A 17753-nucleotide genomic window follows, 5' to 3' on the forward strand; every position below is an offset into this window, starting at 1 on the left:
ATATTTGACCTGCTGTTAAAAAAACTCTTTGTATCATAGGCGTAACCAGGTAGTTTTGGGGGTTATAACCCCCCCATTGGGATGTACTTTGAGCTCTATACGCTTAACACCATACCTCTCGGAGACCTTCCAGTAGTTGTAAACCCCCTTTCCAGTAGTTGTAACCCCTCCCTTAGGATTATCCTAGTTACGCCTATGCTTTGTATACCCCCTAATAACACCAAAACATTACATGTATGTTATTAAAATGTACACACAGGATATTGAAAACATTCCTGGTCATGGAATATCCCTAAAAGCACAAGAAAATTTCCTGAACTGCAACTGCGTTTAGAATAGTACACCATTTTTATGCACTATCACAATATACTATTCTTTTTCTCATGATAATCTTTCAGTGCGTCACAGTTTTTCGATTTCTTTCTAACGCATTCAATTTTATGTGACAGAAAAAAAGGCACGTCCGTGATTACAGACATTTACAACATTTATTCTAGTTATTCTAGTTGTCGATAGATGGCGCCATAATAAAAAAAATAATTTTTTTTTAATTAGATAATAATTACAAATATAATCTGTATAATTTATAAGACTATACAAATCAAAGATATATATGCATATATTCAATACAATATACAGTACTGGTATAATACCGCAAGAATGGTTGCTGTCTACGTTTGTCACCATACCGAAGAAAACTAAGGCAATGCAATGTTCAGATCATCGTACAATCTCCTTGATGAGTCACCTGCTTAAAATATTTCTTAGAGTCATCCACAACCGAATCTATCAAAAAGTAGACATCGCCATTAACGATATACAGATGGGATTCAGAAAAGGATTAGGTACAAGGGATGCTCTCTTTGCCTTGAACGTTCTAACACAGAGATGCCTAGATGTTAACCAAGAGGTACACGCCTGCTTTATAGACTTTGAAAAGGCCTTTGACAAAGTTCGCCACAGTAAACTCAAATAAATCCTGGAGAGTAAGAACATTGACACCAGAGACATACAAATAATATTAAATCTGTACTGGAATCAGCCAGCTAATATAAAAATAGAAGACCAAACATCGGACGAAATAGAAATACGTAGAGGGGTACGACAGGGTTGTATATTGTCACCGCTCTTGTTTAATATCTACAGCGAACAAATATGCCAAGAAGCTCTCTCATATGCAAACGAAGGGATAATGGTCAATGGAGAAGCTATCAATAACATTCGATATGCTGACGATACTGTGATAATGGCAAGAACAGCGCAAGATCTACAACATCTAGTTAAAAGTATTAATGAGATATGTAATAACTACGGCATAAGGATGAACGTCAAAAAAACCAAATATATGACCTTCAGTAAGAATCCAATAAATGACACTAGTATCACAATAAACGGTACCCAACTTGAAAAAGTAAACGAATACAAATACTTGGGAACCCTTATCAATGAAACAGGTGACCAAAATCACGAGATAAAAAAACGTATTGAAATTGCCAGGTCTACTTTTATAAAAATGAAAAAAAAATTTTGTAATCGTGATATTAGTATTCATCTACGAACTAGAATGTTAAAATGCTATGTATTCAGTACTTTGCTCTACAGTGTTGAGTCATGGACTCTTAAACAGAGGAATATTAAAAATCTTGAAAGCTTTGAGATGTGGTGCTACCGCCGTATACTAAGAATAAGTTGGGTGGATAAAATTACAAATGAAGAAGTAATACGCAGAATAAATAACGAGCCAGAAGTTCTACTGAATATAAAAAAGAGAAAACTTGAATACTTAGGCCACCTGATGAGGGGACAAAAGTACACATTCCTACAAAATATAATGCAAGGAAAAATCCAAGGACGAAGAAATCCAGGCCGTAGAAGAATGTTCTGGATGAGAAATTTGAGAGAGTGGTTTGGCTGTACCACTAACGAATTGTTCAAAACAGCAGTAAATAAAATTAGAATCGTCCTAATGATATCCAATCTCCGATAGGAGAGGCACTCAAAGAAGAAGAAGAAATCAAAGAAAATACCATTTTATAAATGCAAGAAACCCATTTGATTTGTTTTTATTCCAAATTGAAAATAAAATGAGACAACTGTCAGATTTAACTAAAATGTCATGTTAGAATAAATGTCATAAATGTGTATTATCACGGACTTATCCTTTTTCCTATCATTTGTTACGCACTGAAAAATGCTCATGAAAAGGACAATATAATAGTTATTTATGAAACAGTTCGTTAAGTATGCCTTTTGCGAACGCACGCGATATTTAGAGCACGAGCGACAGCGGCGCGAGTGTTATACATCGCGTAAGTTCGCAAAAAATACTTCAGGCAGAGTTTCATACAATATTTTATCTTCTCTACCATAAACAAATAAAAAAACTGTAACTCTTCGTCACTGGAATTCATTTCTATTCTACAATTTTTAGAAATTTGACGTTTAAAAATTCTAACTTCTTTCAAACCAAAAAACTGTCAAAACTTTTGTCGTAATTTATTGCTAATTATGTCATCACCATGACAACGCAAAAGTTAAGGATATTTGATTATATGAAGGTGTGTTAAAAACAGTGCGAAAAGTAAGTCTCATTTAAAATACATTGTTATTTCACGCACACTTTAAACACTTCACGCACTGCTATCTATAATGACAGTTTTCAGAAACTAGAAACTTACACATAATATGACATAGAGTAGATAAAAATTATTATAAAAGTATCCAAAGCATAAACATAAACACAAACAATCATACACGTTTGGCAAAACATCACGGCCACGGCAAGGCAAGATGGCCGAAGCCAAAGCACCGAAGTGAGGTCGTACCAAGTCGAACAACAAGCACCGTGGACAGATACACGCGCGGCAAATTTGAAAATGAATGAACGCAATTAGGAATTACTATAATTGCCTCTCTTCGTTATGGGTGGTTATGGCACAAGTTTCTGTTTGCTTTTTAATTTTCAGGTTAAAAGGTTGCAATTATAAATTATTTTTATTTGTAAAATAAAACAGGAAAATATCGCAGGGCAGGGATCTTTAAATTGTACACAGAAAATTTTAAAAATAATTTTCTTAATAGTTAGATACATAGACTAATTTAATTACGTTTAAGTTGTAATATTAGTATAAATAAAGAAATTTTTGTATACAAAAATGTCAAAATTATTCATCAAAAATACCTACCAAAAAGCCACGTTTTAGGGACGAATAAATTCATACGTATTAAATACCTACCAAAGAGCAACTTTCAGAAACGAATAAATTCATACGTGTAATATACGTAATAAAATTTCGTATGAGTAACGTCATTTTTGATAGATGTTACGTAACAATACAAAAAAACCAAAATTAACGTTAAGGTAACGTTATCTTGCTAGCTGGGTATAGGTACCCGATATCTGTGGCTTTTGCCCAGGATCTATTATTATTGTTGTGTCGTTTATCAATTGCTCTTCTATAAAAGTTTTATAAGAGGACGAAGCTGTGATGATGGCACGTTATGTGTTGAAAGTACTTAGCTGATAATAAAACATTTTTTACACACTATCAATTTTTTTGAGAACATACACTCGTTTGCCGGTTTGACCTACTTAGAAGTGTGTACAAGTCTTACAGTCTTTTCCAATTCAATATTTAATTGCTATTATATGGATTAATCGATTTTTTAAATTCCAAACTATTTTAAAAATGTGGCTAATGCAATGACATTTAAATACTATTTTAAAGTACATCAACCAATCGATACGGGGTAGCTCAGTGGTAGAGTGGTAGACTGGAGATCGAGAGGTCCTGAGTTCGAAACCCGTCCGTTACGTATCTTTTTTTGAATTTTGTTTAATAAATTATTAAAAGATAATGTAATTAAAATTCATATTTTATAAGTTAATTAATAAATATTATATATACCATTTTAAATATTTTCTTTGATTTATATAAGTTTAAATCCGCTTGAGAAATAATTATGCCTCTAAAAAAGTCGATTACAATAGTTATTTTCCTAACAAGTGCAAAAAGTCATACTTTTCCGCACGCGACTGCAGTTTGAGGAACGACGCGAAGCGGGAGTTCGGCAAGCAGTCGAGTGCGGAAAAAAGAGACTTTCTGCAAGAGTTAGGAACAATATTTTTTCTACGAGTCTTTAAAAAATGACCAAATCTTAATCAATTTATTTAATTAATATAAAAATACATACAAAAATTAATTCTTTGACAAGGTTGTCAAAACCAAATTTTCAATATAATTAGTTAGCATGACGACGACCTTGGTTTCCATGACGATGATTCAAAACGACTGTTATTGTCTATCGATTTGACTTTCGAATATTATGTCAAAATAATTTTATTTCATCGAATTGTCGCGTTAATTTCATTAAAACAGGAACACAATAAAATACATTTGAAATAAAATAGTAAATAATATCTAAATATTAGTTTATTGAATGTATTATAATTATTTTAAAGCCATATTAAAATATCTAAACGATTGCGGAAAAGTAAAACGCGTGCGGAAAAGTAAAACTTTCTAAACTAAAACGCGTGTGCGAAAGTAGACATTTTTGTACGCTCGTAGAAAAAATTATTTTTTCTACTCTTATACTATAATATATCAATTATGATTTCACTACCTGTATCATAATGAACTTCATTATGAACCGATTTTCATTACGATATAGATTTTTAACGAATATAATAGCGATATGGCATTCGCGATGAAGGTGGCACACGCACACGCGCAGTGACCAATGGCGAGTCAAATATATACGCTTTAACAGTTCCTAATATGTAAACAAACTGACAAACTACTTAAATTAATAAATTTGAATATATTTTTTGAAGGCCCCAACAATTATAGAGGTATAAATCTACTGAACACCGCACTTAAGCTAACCTCAAAAGTCCTAACCAACAAAATCAATAAACTAGCAACTTTATCAGATGAACAACAAGGATTCAGATCCAGAAGATCCTGCGTAGACGCCGTATTTGTACTGAGACAAATCACAGAAAAGGCCATTGAGTACAATAAACCAGCATATCTATGTTTTATTGGGACCGTGCAAGTTCGGCAAAGCGACACCTGGTTTCTACGCTCAGCAACATTATTCGCACTTTGAATTATATTGGCCAATTATATTAATCCTGGTTACTGGATAATTGTCAAGGCCATAGTCCAAAAAAATAATAAGAAGAAAAAATAAGATTCAGGTTATGTTATTAGAACGTAAACAATTGTATGTAGTAAATAAAATTAGTTATTAAAATGCAGTACTGCAAGCAAAATACAATTAATTAAATTTACCTTTATATAATAATTGCATATCATATCAATATTCTGGAGCAATATATAATTTTTCTTCTTCATTGACAGTACATATGAAATATACGTCAATTTGACAATTTCAATTGACAATGATTATTTAAGAAAGTTACAATATTTCTCCTCTATTCTCGCACGATCGTTTCTCGTATCCCCTCCAAGTACTTGCACACCACGAATAGACCTGACAAAGGCTTTCGATCGCATCCAAGTCGAAGACGTCTTACATTTACTGTATAGAAGAAACATACCAATCAATATTATACAAATCATCGAAAACATCTACTTTCGTAATCGAATACAGGCAAAGATAAATGGAAGACTAAAGCAGTTTATACCAGTACAAAGCGGAGTCAGACAAGGTGACTCATTAAGTCCACTGCTCTTTAATATAATAATGGACGAAATAATAGAAGCGGTACGTAAAGGTCATGGTTACAGAATGGGGAACAAAAAATCCAAATAATATGCTATGCAGACGACGCCGCAATAATCGCCGAAACAGAAGACGATCTCCGAAGATTAACACACATCTTCAATACAACAGCCAAGAAATGCAATATGATAATATCAGCAGAAAAAACCAAATGTATGACAAAATCTAAATCTAAATACTCACTACGATGTAAAATCGAAATTTATGGGAAAATAATAAAGCAGGAAGCAAGGTTTAGATATCTGGGAATAGATATAACCAGTTACGGAGATGTTGAAGAGGAAGTACGACAACAAAGCTTAAAAGTAAGTAAAGCGGCGGGATCCCTTAATGACACAATCTAGAAGAACAAACACCTAAGATAAGACACAAAAGCAAGAATCTATAAAGCAGCAATTAGACCTACATATATTGACATACACGGCGGAGACAAGACCTGACACATCTAAAACGAGACGACTACTAGAAACAACAGAGATGAAAATACTCAGACGAATATCAGGGAAAAGTCTCTTGGATAGGGAGAGAAGCGAAAACATAAGAAGATCATGCAATGTAGAAGACATAAATAGATGGGTGACTAAACGGACACAGGAGTGAAACGAACACATTAGTAGAATGGCAGAGGATAGTATAGTACGAATAGCACGAGATAAATCACCAAATGGATGAAGAAGTATTGGCAGACCAAGAAAAAGATGGTGCGATAACTTAAATAATTTAGGAGGCTAATATTGAAGAAGAAACAGGCTTTAAACCTACATACAAGAAGGAAGAAGAAGAAGAATATATTATTTGTTGTGAATGATCATAGAAAAAATCGTATTCAACTTGCATTTAATTATTATTATGAAACCCGTACTCTATACAAAACTCACCGCTACGCGGCTCGTTTCATATCCCTCATATTATAATTATAATCGCTTCGTCATTAAATGCTCGTTGCATAAATTTATTATAAAAATTTTTATTATAAATAAAAGGTTTTATTATAAAAAGTTATTTTTTATAAAAGTGTAATTATTTCTTTTAATTTGTGCATTTAAGTGCATTTTCTATTTCTGCTTCGCTTATGACGACCTCACATAATCTAATCTAAATGTTCTGACTGTACAAATAATCAGTTAGCCGAAATAATAATTGAAGGTAAGAATGAAAATATTTTAATCATTAATTAAACAAATTAAATAAAATATTTTAATTATTAGTGCTTCATTGTGTAACTTTGTAAAGAGTTATATATAATTTACATTATTAACATATAAATAATTAGTTAGCGCAAATAATAATTGAACGTAAAAATTAAAATATTTTAATCATTAATTAAACAAATTAAATAAAATATTTGAATTATTAGTGCTTCATTTTGTAACTTTGTAAAGAGTTATATATAATTTACATTATTAACATATTTTTTTTAAGAGTATTATTTTTTTAATAGTTATTTATGATATAAGTGTTAAAAATACGCGTTTAAGGCACGCATGTGAAAGTTTGCAGAATGAGCGATAGCGAGTTCTGCAATTCACATGAGTGCCTTAAAAATGTACTTTTTAACACGCATATCATACAATATTTTTTCTAAAAACGTAATTACAGGACAATATCTACAAAAACTTTTACTTGAACTTGACTGACATTCCATTTTTATATTTTTTTGACATTACATCAAAATTGTCTATACGGTCAATACGAACTGCAGTGCCTTAAAAATATTTTAAAGCACTAGTGCCTTAAAGTAGCATTTTTAACGCTCGTATGGGGTGCTAAAAATTGCATTTTTAACACGGTTGTAGAAAAATTTTATTTAATGCTTAAAATACCTTTAAAATTTATTTTACATGTTTTCATAAAGTGGACAATATTTTTAACATATTCATAATATATAATATCATCTATAATGAAAAAAAAAATAATGGCAATATAGTCAGAGCAAGACATCAAACACAATTTACATGCTTTCCTGCGCTTCCCTGTACTCAAATACGCTGCCACGTTCTACAAAGGTCCTCTTACTCCCTAATGTCGTTGAGACGCCTCATCCCCTCGAATCTCTGACATGTCTTCCCTGCCGTAACCTCCACCTCCAGGTGTGTGCAATTGGAAAACATCCTGAAACAAAATAAATCGGGATATAACAAAGTTACATCCTTATATACATTGTGGTTAAAGGGATAGATCAAAGAGGTTAATCAACCACATAGTCCATACAAGAAACCTCCACACAACAGAGGATGGCCACTGCAAAACTGGAGGATCAAAAAATAAAGAAAGTGGAAAGAAAAAAGTGGTAAATGTAAACAAACTTAAGACATAAAGTGTGCGAGAACTTTAAAAGATGAAAACTAATAAAAAATTAAGACAGATAGAGGGTTAAAAGGAAAGATGGATAATGGAAGAAAGATAAAATACGTACACTGAAGAAATAAAGGAAACAGCAGCTGAAGTGTGTGGAATCAAAAAATATAATAACAATTGGAAAGGACAAAGTGATGGAATTAAGAAGTCAAGGCAAAAATAAAAAAGAAGAAAATAGCATGTAAAAATTACATCGAAATGGGATTAACAGAAGATAAAGAAGAATATTATAGGCAGACACGATTGGTAAAAAAGACAGTCACACAAGCAAATGCCAAATCATGGAAAGGATTTGGAGAAGAACTACTACAAGAAGAATATTTAATTAATAATAGAAACGTTCGGACGACAATACGACACGTGAAGAGAGGAAAGCGAAAGGAAATAAACACAGTAAGAGATACATCCATACAAATCCAAATAAACCCAGAACAAAACTATCTAGGGTGTGGAAACCATATTATGAGAAAAAATTTGATACCAAAGTAATAGAGGAAGACAATGTAATAAATCAAGCGACGAAAATGCAGAGCAAATAAGTACAGAAGAAGTAATAGAAGGATTATAAAACGTAAATATCGTAGGCAGTGCAGATTGTGATGATAAAACTTAACCGGAAATGGTAAAACACATGGAAGCAGAAGGAATAAACTGGCTGTGGAAAATATGTAAAGAAGCATGGCAAAACCAAACAATCCCTAAACACTGGCAGAACAACACTATCATACCAATATATAAAAAAGGAGAACATGTAAACTGCTATAACTATAGAGCTAATATGTCTGTCATCGGTAAGTTTTAAAATATTTACGAAAATAATAGAGAAGAGAGTAATACAATAAGTAAAAATGTAATTGGGGGAAGAACAAGCGGTATTAAGACCAGGAACACAGACAAATGACAACATTATTATACTGCGTTAGGAACCTAGTAGAAAGAAGCGTAGATCCGACGGGGGACTGGTATTAGCATTCGTAGACTTACGAGTCGCTAATGATAATCAACGGCAAAGAAGATATAAGGAAGATAATGAAATAAAAATAAAAAGTAAAAAGTCTTAACTGGAAATATTTACAACTTACGAATACCTGGAAAGTATAAATACTAACGATGAAAAGAAAAACTGGGAAATAACAAATAGAGCAAAGAAATCAAACAAGTTATATCTACTCTGCGTTAGCCCCAATACTGGGAAACAGAGGACTTACAAGTGAGACTACATAGGATAAAAATATAATACAATAATGATATCGATGGTGCAGTATGCAAGGGGAAACTGGACAAATCTGGAAAAACATAAGGGCCAACCAAGAACCAATAATGAGTAAAATAGCAAAGAGGCAAATTAACTGGTATGGGCATATGATGAGAATGCAAACCAACAAAATTACAAGAAAAGCCCACGAAGCAAAGAACGTCGTAAAAATGAAAAGATGAAGACCAAGAAAAAAATACTTAAATACAGCAAGAAAGGATAGCAGCAGGCGGAAAAAGGTAAACAAAAATCACTCGAGGATTTGAAAATAGTGGTAGGAAATAGAAAACAATGAAAGAGATGGGGGAATGGAAATTAAAATAGCTAGCCCAAATCCGACACCCTGATAGGGTAAAAGGAAGGGAAGAAAGAAAGAAACAAATAATTATTTTTGCTTTATTGTATAACTTTTTAAATAATCACATTATACAGGGTGGTCCTTAAGTAATTGTACAAAAAGAAACAGTAGATTCTACACTCTAAAATATTACGATTAATACTTACTTTAATAAAATGTTGATATTAAGAAAGGTACAGGGCGGTAAAATGAAACTTTTTTTTATTTATTATTAAATATTTCCTGACAAGTATGAGATAACAACATGAAATTTGGTATGTGGGGGTTTTTTGGATCTAGAAAACTAAATTCGCTACCAAAAATTATGTATTGCCCAGAGGGCGCCACATACGCCTTTCAGCACTCATTTATTATGTTAAATTTTTTTATCCCTTACTCTGTATAATTTTTATATTAAACTTTTTATTCTCCGATTAGTTTTACTTAAAAAAGTTATACTTCTTTCATCTCCCTTAACTCAACCGTTTTCGAGATAAACGCATTTTAAATCTGCGATACACCATCATTTTTAGACCACCAGTTAGGTATACACCAACTTAAAAAAACCATAATAATTGTGCCAGTTTTCAAATTTATGTCATTGCATCGCAAATTCCATTTGAAGAAATTTGCGATACATTTTGGCTAACTTTATGGTTTTAAGTTATTTCTCGGGTGTAACTACAATGATATTATGCTAAAAATGATGGTGTATTGCAGATTTAAAATGCGTTTATCTCGAAAACGGTTGAGTCTAGGGAGATGAAAGAATTATATCTTTTTTAAGTAAAACAAATAGGAGAATAAAAATTTTAATGTCAAAATTATATAGAGTGAGGGATAAAAAAATTGAACATAATAAATTAGTGCTGAAAGGCGTATGTGGCGCCCTCTGTGCAATACATAATTTTTGGTAGGGAATTTAGTTTTCTCGACCCAAAAACCCCCTCATACTAAATTTCATGTTGTTATCTCATACCTGTCAAAAAAAAAGTTTAATTTTACCACCCTGTATCTTTCTTAATATTAACATTTTATGAGAGTAAGTTGGGCTAAATCGTAATATTTTAGAGTGTAGAATCTACTGTTTCTTTTTGTACAATTACTTAAGGACCACCCTGTATACAGGGTAGCGAAAAGCTATGGAAACACGGTAAATTCTCGGAGACCGGTAGAACGAATTTTATAGGTTTTGGTGAGTAAGGGTAAGAATATAACAAGTAAGTCGAGGTGGATGTGTAGGTCGCGGTAGATGCCACTAGTTAAGTCGCGGTCGATGTCGACAGCACATAGCAAGGAGGTCACCTGCGCTGTCAGTCGAGCTAGAATCACTATCAAGTGAAGTAGTTTAATGAAATTTGAATGACAAAAAGACTGTGCTTTTGCGATATTGTGTCAGTCAAGTGATGATAGTGATGAAATGTCAGCTGTAAATAATCAGATTCTCATACTTCAGATAAGGGATTATATTATAAAAGTATCAACTCAGATAGCGCAGTTAATGACAACTTGGCTTCGAACGGACCAATCACAGAAAAGCATCCTTGTAGGCCGCGCAGTAGACATCCATGTAAAACAAACTCATTTTGTTTTCAAAAGCATCGATGTAAACCTCCTAGATGGCATCGCGCTAAAGCTCCACTGCGACTTACTTGCTCTTTTCTCTTCCATTCAGTACAATGTGTTTGTTTTACATGGATGTCGACATCGACCGCGACCTCCACATCCACTTCCGCCTCGACTTACTTGTTATGTTTTTACCCTAAGAGTCTTCTAATGCGGCCGATATTATAGTGGTAATTACATTGTTCTCAAATCTTCCGTTTCTCTGGAAATCTAATAAAATTTCTTATTTAAAATGGAACACCGTGTATATTTTTTGCGTTTTGAAGTCCTCAAGAAAAACTTATTATTTTTCATGTTATATTTTTTATACTTATATATATATTAAAAAATATATATATTTAAACAAATTATAAAAATTGTTTTATGCCCGGTTGCACCAACAGATCTTAAGCTTAAGTCGAGAATATCATAAGAATTAATATAATATAATTATAATATATTACAATAAGAATACCATAATATAATAATAGATATAATTAATAATAAGGTAAGAATCTAAAATTATGGTGCAACGTAAGTGATACTCGCTGAGGCCCTATCCATAAGTAGAGCTTAGCTAAGCTGGATCTTTAGATCTGTTGGTGCAACCAGGCATTAGAATTATAAACAATTTAAAACTGAAAAAAATCGAAAAACGACGATTTTCAAGGTTCAAAAACACAAGTAAAAGATATTATTTTTAAAACTACGAAGTGCCCGAATTCAAGTTCATGCCTAATTTTATCTACTCTATGTCATATTATGTATAAGTTTTTAGTTTTTAAAAACTGTCATTATAGTCTGGGCAGATTATCGGAGAATAGGCCATTTTTGGGAAAAGTTATTTACCAGCAATTTTGTTGCTGAAATCGAATCTTATGATTGTATATATTAATAATATAGGTATGCAAAGTCCGGAAATAGTGTGCTACTTTTTTTATAAACAAAATGAAGCCCGAAAATCGGGTTTTTTCAATTTTTGCTTTATAACTCCAAAGATTTTAACTTTGCACCAAAAACACCCTAATATAAATTCACCGTAATTAAATTCTGCATAGAGGCGTATTTTTTCCGATTTACTTCGACGAAAATTTTCCCCGGAAAATGCGGGATTTTCCAACAAAAGCTTTAATTTTCAACTAAAATTTTAGGCAACTAATGGTTTATCAATAATAATTAAATAACTTGGTAATATAAAAGCACTATTCTTATAGATCATAATTCCAGAAACCGATGGAAATTGAATGAACAGTTTAGCATCAATTGAATTGTTAATTAAAAATTTACGGTCGCTATAGTAACCACAATAATTATGATATATAAGAATAACTATGATTTTTGTATAAAAAGGCACTGTACCTATCTAATGTACTTTACAGATTTGAAATTCGACTATTTAAGCGACCTCAGGAATATTTTAAAATTATTAACAATTTTTTGGCTTATCAACAAATAACACATCTCGGGAAATATTAAATTAAATTAAATCATGAAAACGGTATTGAAAAAAAAGCGGCAGGACGCTTATTCTAAAAAAAAAGAAAAACGCTTAATTTTGATGAGTAGTTCCTGAGATAAAACCGGTCAAAGTTGACCGGCATTTACGGCAAAGATATAAACAATAGGATCATATTTTTCGAATCATCACCTTTCTATTTCGGTCGTCTTTCTCCACACCAATTTTCATATCTCTAAAATACTCATAACATGTATTATTATAATTAAAGTTCTCGATATTACGAGTGAAAATTGCCAAAAATAGCAAAACTCCAATCAAAAATTAGGTTGGAGAAAATGTAATCTCAAAGTTCAAAATCGGTATACGTTAAATAATGCATTTTCTTTGCTTCCCATTGAGCAATTTTCTTCATTCTTTTTTTGTTCCCAAGTAACTCGAGTAGAGCCATCTAACTAATGCATATATAAAAATTTCAAAGTTGCTTTAGTTTTGTATTATTAAATTAATTTATTTATCCTAACAAAATTTTTTAGTTTGTTTAAATAAAGATTGTTTAAATAATTATACAGCTTTCAAATGAGAACATTTGTGTTTTTAACGTTAAAAGGTACACTACTTGTAGTAAATTTATCTAAAAATATTCTACAACTGCAAAAAATATGTAGTTTTCTGTTCATATAAATTAATTAATCTATTATAACAAAACAAAAGCAAGTTTTACTTTTAATAATGCATTAGTTAGGTGGCTTTACTCGAGTTACTGAGCCACAAAAAAAGAATGAAGAAAATTGATCCATGGGAAGCCTAGAAAATGCATTTATTTAACGTATACCGATTTTGAACTTGGAGATTACATTTTCTCCAACCTGATTTTTTTTGCTATTTTTGTCATTTTTCACTCGTAATATCGATAGTTTTTATTATAATAATATATGTTATGAGTATTTTAAAGATAAGAAAATTTGTGTGGAGAAAGAGGACAAAAATAAAATGGCGATGGTTTGAAAATTATGTTCCTATTATTTATATCTTTGCCGTAAATGCCGGTCAACTTTGACGGGTTGTATCTCAGGAACCACTCAACACAACTAAACGTTTTTTCTTTTAAAGAAGTGCCCTGCCACTTTTTTCCCGTACCGTTTTCAGATTTTAATTTAATTTAACATTTCCCGAGATATTCTATTTGTTTAAAAGACAAAAAATGGTTTATAAGTTTAAAATATTCCTGAGGTCGCTTAAATAGTCCAATTACAATTCTGTAAGGTACGTTAGATATTTACAGTGTCTTTTTAAACAAAAATCATAGCTACTCTTATGTATCATCATTATTGTGGTTATTATTGCGACCGTAAATTTTTAATTAACAATTCAATTATTGCTAAACTGTTCATTTAATTTCCATCGGCTTCTAAAATCATAATCCATACAAAAAGAGCTTTTATATTACCAGGTTATTTAATTATTAATAAACAATTAGAGTCCTTTTCATGAGAATTTTTCAGTGCGTCACAAATGATAGAAAAAAAGGTAATTCCGTAATAATACACATTTATGACATTTATTTTAACATGACATTTTAGTTAAATCTGACAGTTGTCACATTTTATTTGTAATTTGGCATAAAAACAAATCAATTTTGTTTATTGCATTTATAAAATGGTATTTTCTTTGATTTGTATATTCTTATAAATTGTACAGATTATATTCGTAGACATATTATATAATTCGTAAATAATTTTTTTTATATTATAGCGTCATTTACCGACAACTAGAATAACTAGAATAAATGTTATAAATGTATGTAATCACAGACGTACCTTTTTTCTGTCACATACAATTTAATGCGTTAGAAAGAAAGGACTTTACTTATCTAAAATTTTAGTTGAAAATTAAAGATTTGGTTGGAAAACCCCGCATTTTCCGGGGAAAATTTTCGTCGAAGTAAATCGGGTAATACACGTCTCTATGCAGAATTTAATTACGGTGAATTTTTGTTTAAGTGTTTCTGGTGTAAAATTAAAATCTTTGGTGTTATAGAGCAAAAATTTAAGAAAAAAAAACACGATGTTTTGGCGCCATTTTGTTTATAAAAAAAAGTAGCACACTATTTGCGGATTTTGCATACCTATATTATTAATATATACAATCATAAAATTCGATTCCAGTAATAAAATTGCTGGTAAATAACTTAGAGTATAACTTAGATAGCAGTGCGTGAAGGTTTTAAAGTGTGCGTGAAGTAACAATGTATTTTAAATGGGATTTATTTTTCGCACTATTTTTTGGCACACTTTCATATAATAAAATATCCTTAACTTTCGCGTTGACATGGTGATGACATAATGCAATAAATTACAACAAAAGTTTTGACAGTTGTGTGGTTTGAAAGAAGTTAGAATTTTTAAATGTCAAAATTCTAAAAATTGTAGAATATAATTGAATTCCAGTGACGAAGAGTTATAGTTTTTTTTTGTTTATCGTAGTTAAAATATGGTATGAAACTGTGCGTGAAGTATTTTTTGCGAACTTACGCGATATATAGCACTCACTACGCTCGTGCTCTAAACATCGCGTGCGTTCAAAAAAAGCATACCTTACGAACTGTTTCATAAATAACTATTATTAGTTACCGATAAGTAATTTGGTCTTGTTTTATTTTAAAACATAGTTTTTTAGTTGTTAATGCAGCCCGATCGCCCGGCCTCCCATATGCGCTTCACTGACAATTAAAGAAAGCATGTTTTAGAATTCGTGCCAAAAATTTTTATAGGGAAGGTTTGAGCTTAAATTTACGTACTTCCTAATTTCAAAAAAAATATCTTGTGTTTTTGAACCGTGAAAATCGTCGTTTTTTGATTTTTATTAGTTTTAAATTGTTTATAACGCAGAAATGATTAACTTTAGAGGAAAATTACAAAAGTTCTTTTTTGTAATCAGTATTTTTTAAAGACACCAAAACGCAAATATACAGTGCGTTTCATTAGAAATAAGAAAGTTCATTAGATTTCCAGAAAAACGAAAGATTTGACAATTTAATTACCACTATAATATCGGCCACATTAGAAGACTCTGACCCACTAAAATCTATAAAAATGGTTCTAAGAGTTTTCGATCAATTTCCGTGTTTCCATACTTTTTCGCTACGCTGTACAATTTACTTTAACATACTTTACTAATTTACTTAAACATACTTCTTTTTAGAAACAGCATTTTTTATTAAATTGTATTTAGCGTTACTATCTTTAAAACATTTTTTATATATTTTCATAAAATCCATAATATTTTTAACATTTTTATAATTTCTAAGTATAATGAAGAAAAGTTAATGGCAATGTAGCCAGAGCAAGACATCAAACACAATTTACACGCTTTCCTGCGCCTGTCTGTACTCAAAAACGCTGCCATGTTCTACAAAGGTCCTCTTACTCCCTGATGTCCCTTGAGACGCCTCATCCCCTCGAATCTCTGACATGTCTTCCCTGCCGTAACCTCCACCTCCAGGTGTGTGCAATTGGAAAACATCCTGAAACAAAATAAATTGGGATATAACAAAGTTATCACATGTAGAAGTTTCTGTTTGTTTTGTATAATAACCAAAATGATATGCCTGTTTTGATTTTGTTTTATACCATAATACTTGATTAAAATTACCATAATACTTCTATTCTTACAAAAATCCTAAGATTACTGGTACACTGCCAAATTAATATATTTAAAAGGCAAAAATAAAAAAAAATCTTAACAACAGTTCACTGATCCCTCATTTCTGATCTAGAGGGTTTTTTTGTAAAATTTGTATATTTTTCATTATAGATATCGTATACATCCGAAAATTGTGGTATAGCTTTTTTGACTAATGGTAAATGTGAGTATTGTTCTAATGCTATGCTCTTGCGGCATTTTAATAATATCTACTATCTTTGAATCAGGCAGATAAATTATAAGAAGAATTTTTGTACAACGAATTAAGATAACATTTTTTTTAATGAAAGTCAGCTAAGATTCATTCTATTTCAGAGCAAGCAAACAAGCAATTTGATTCAACCCGACCTGTGGGAAATGTCCACCCTTTCGAAAAAGGAACATTCGGGTGTAACAATTCATTGGAGCGAGGTGTTTTGGCCCGAGTAAAAACAGGGATCACCCCACCTCGCTCCAATGCCCCAGGCCATCCAATGGAGTCCTGGGTAGTAATATTCCAATGTGGTGCCCTAATCGAATTCAAAACTAGGCCAGCGTGAAGCCCTCTAAGCCTTTGTCCTCTAATTACTTGACCGCAGAACTAAAATTGCTTACTTGGGCTCCAAGTCATTGTATCAAGCCCCACTGGGCTCAGTCCAATGGCTTGGTACTCAAGAATTTTATGATTTTTTTGTTTTTTATGATTTTTTTGGTGGCTTACGACTTTTTTATGTTTTTTTTGTTTGCTGATTTTACTTGATCGTCTGTCTGGTTCCTTGGATGACCTCTTGTACTACCTTGGTCACTATGTTGGTGACTAGTCTGACCAGGTCGTCTTTGTCTGGGAGGATCGCTGTGGTTTCTTGTTGGTTTTTGGCTTGTGTGGCTTTGGCATAGGAAACCCCGGTTGCCTGTTGTCGTCTGTTGGTCTGTTGTTGTGGCCTCTGTTGTGGTGGTCTACTCCAGGTTGGACATCTCGGGCATCCTCTGTAGTTTGCGGGGTGGCTTCCGTTGCAGTTGGCGCAGCTTTCCTTTGTTTCCCTGGGTCTTTTACACAGCTTCGTGAGGTGATCTTCTCCGCATTTCACACATTTGAGATCTTTGTGGCACGCGTTCTGTGCATGGTGGAAGCCCTGGCAGTTGAAGCACTGCGTTGGCCCTGTCGCTTTTCGTAAGTCTTCTACCACTACCTTCATGTGGCATAGATTGGTGATCAGCTTAGCCTTATCTACGTCCTCGGGATTCAGAGTCAGTACAAACATCGGGAGTTTCCTTTTGGGGCCGGCTCTGGTGGTCATATTCTT

At 32.2% G+C, this 17753-nt stretch overlaps 1 protein-coding gene across 2 annotated transcripts in view; it reads right to left on the bottom strand.

Moving 5' to 3' along the window:
- Positions 1 to 7668: 7668 nt before the first annotated feature.
- The window catches only part of LOC126884042 (5-oxoprolinase), a 657750-nt gene continuing 647665 nt past the window's right edge, over positions 7669 to 17753 (bottom strand). Inside the window, exon 18 of one of the 2 annotated variants that reach the window (XM_050649831.1) lies at positions 7669 to 7866. In XM_050649831.1, the coding sequence (XP_050505788.1) occupies positions 7774 to 7866 (93 nt within the window). In that variant the 3' untranslated portion in view covers positions 7669 to 7773. Of the gene's footprint in view, positions 7867 to 9749; positions 16292 to 17753 lie in introns of those variants that run through there. The other variant, XM_050649830.1, reaches the window with a different exon arrangement.

Source organism: Diabrotica virgifera, chromosome 4, assembly GCF_917563875.1.
Source record: "Diabrotica virgifera virgifera chromosome 4, PGI_DIABVI_V3a".
Taxonomy (NCBI): domain Eukaryota; kingdom Metazoa; phylum Arthropoda; class Insecta; order Coleoptera; family Chrysomelidae; genus Diabrotica; species Diabrotica virgifera.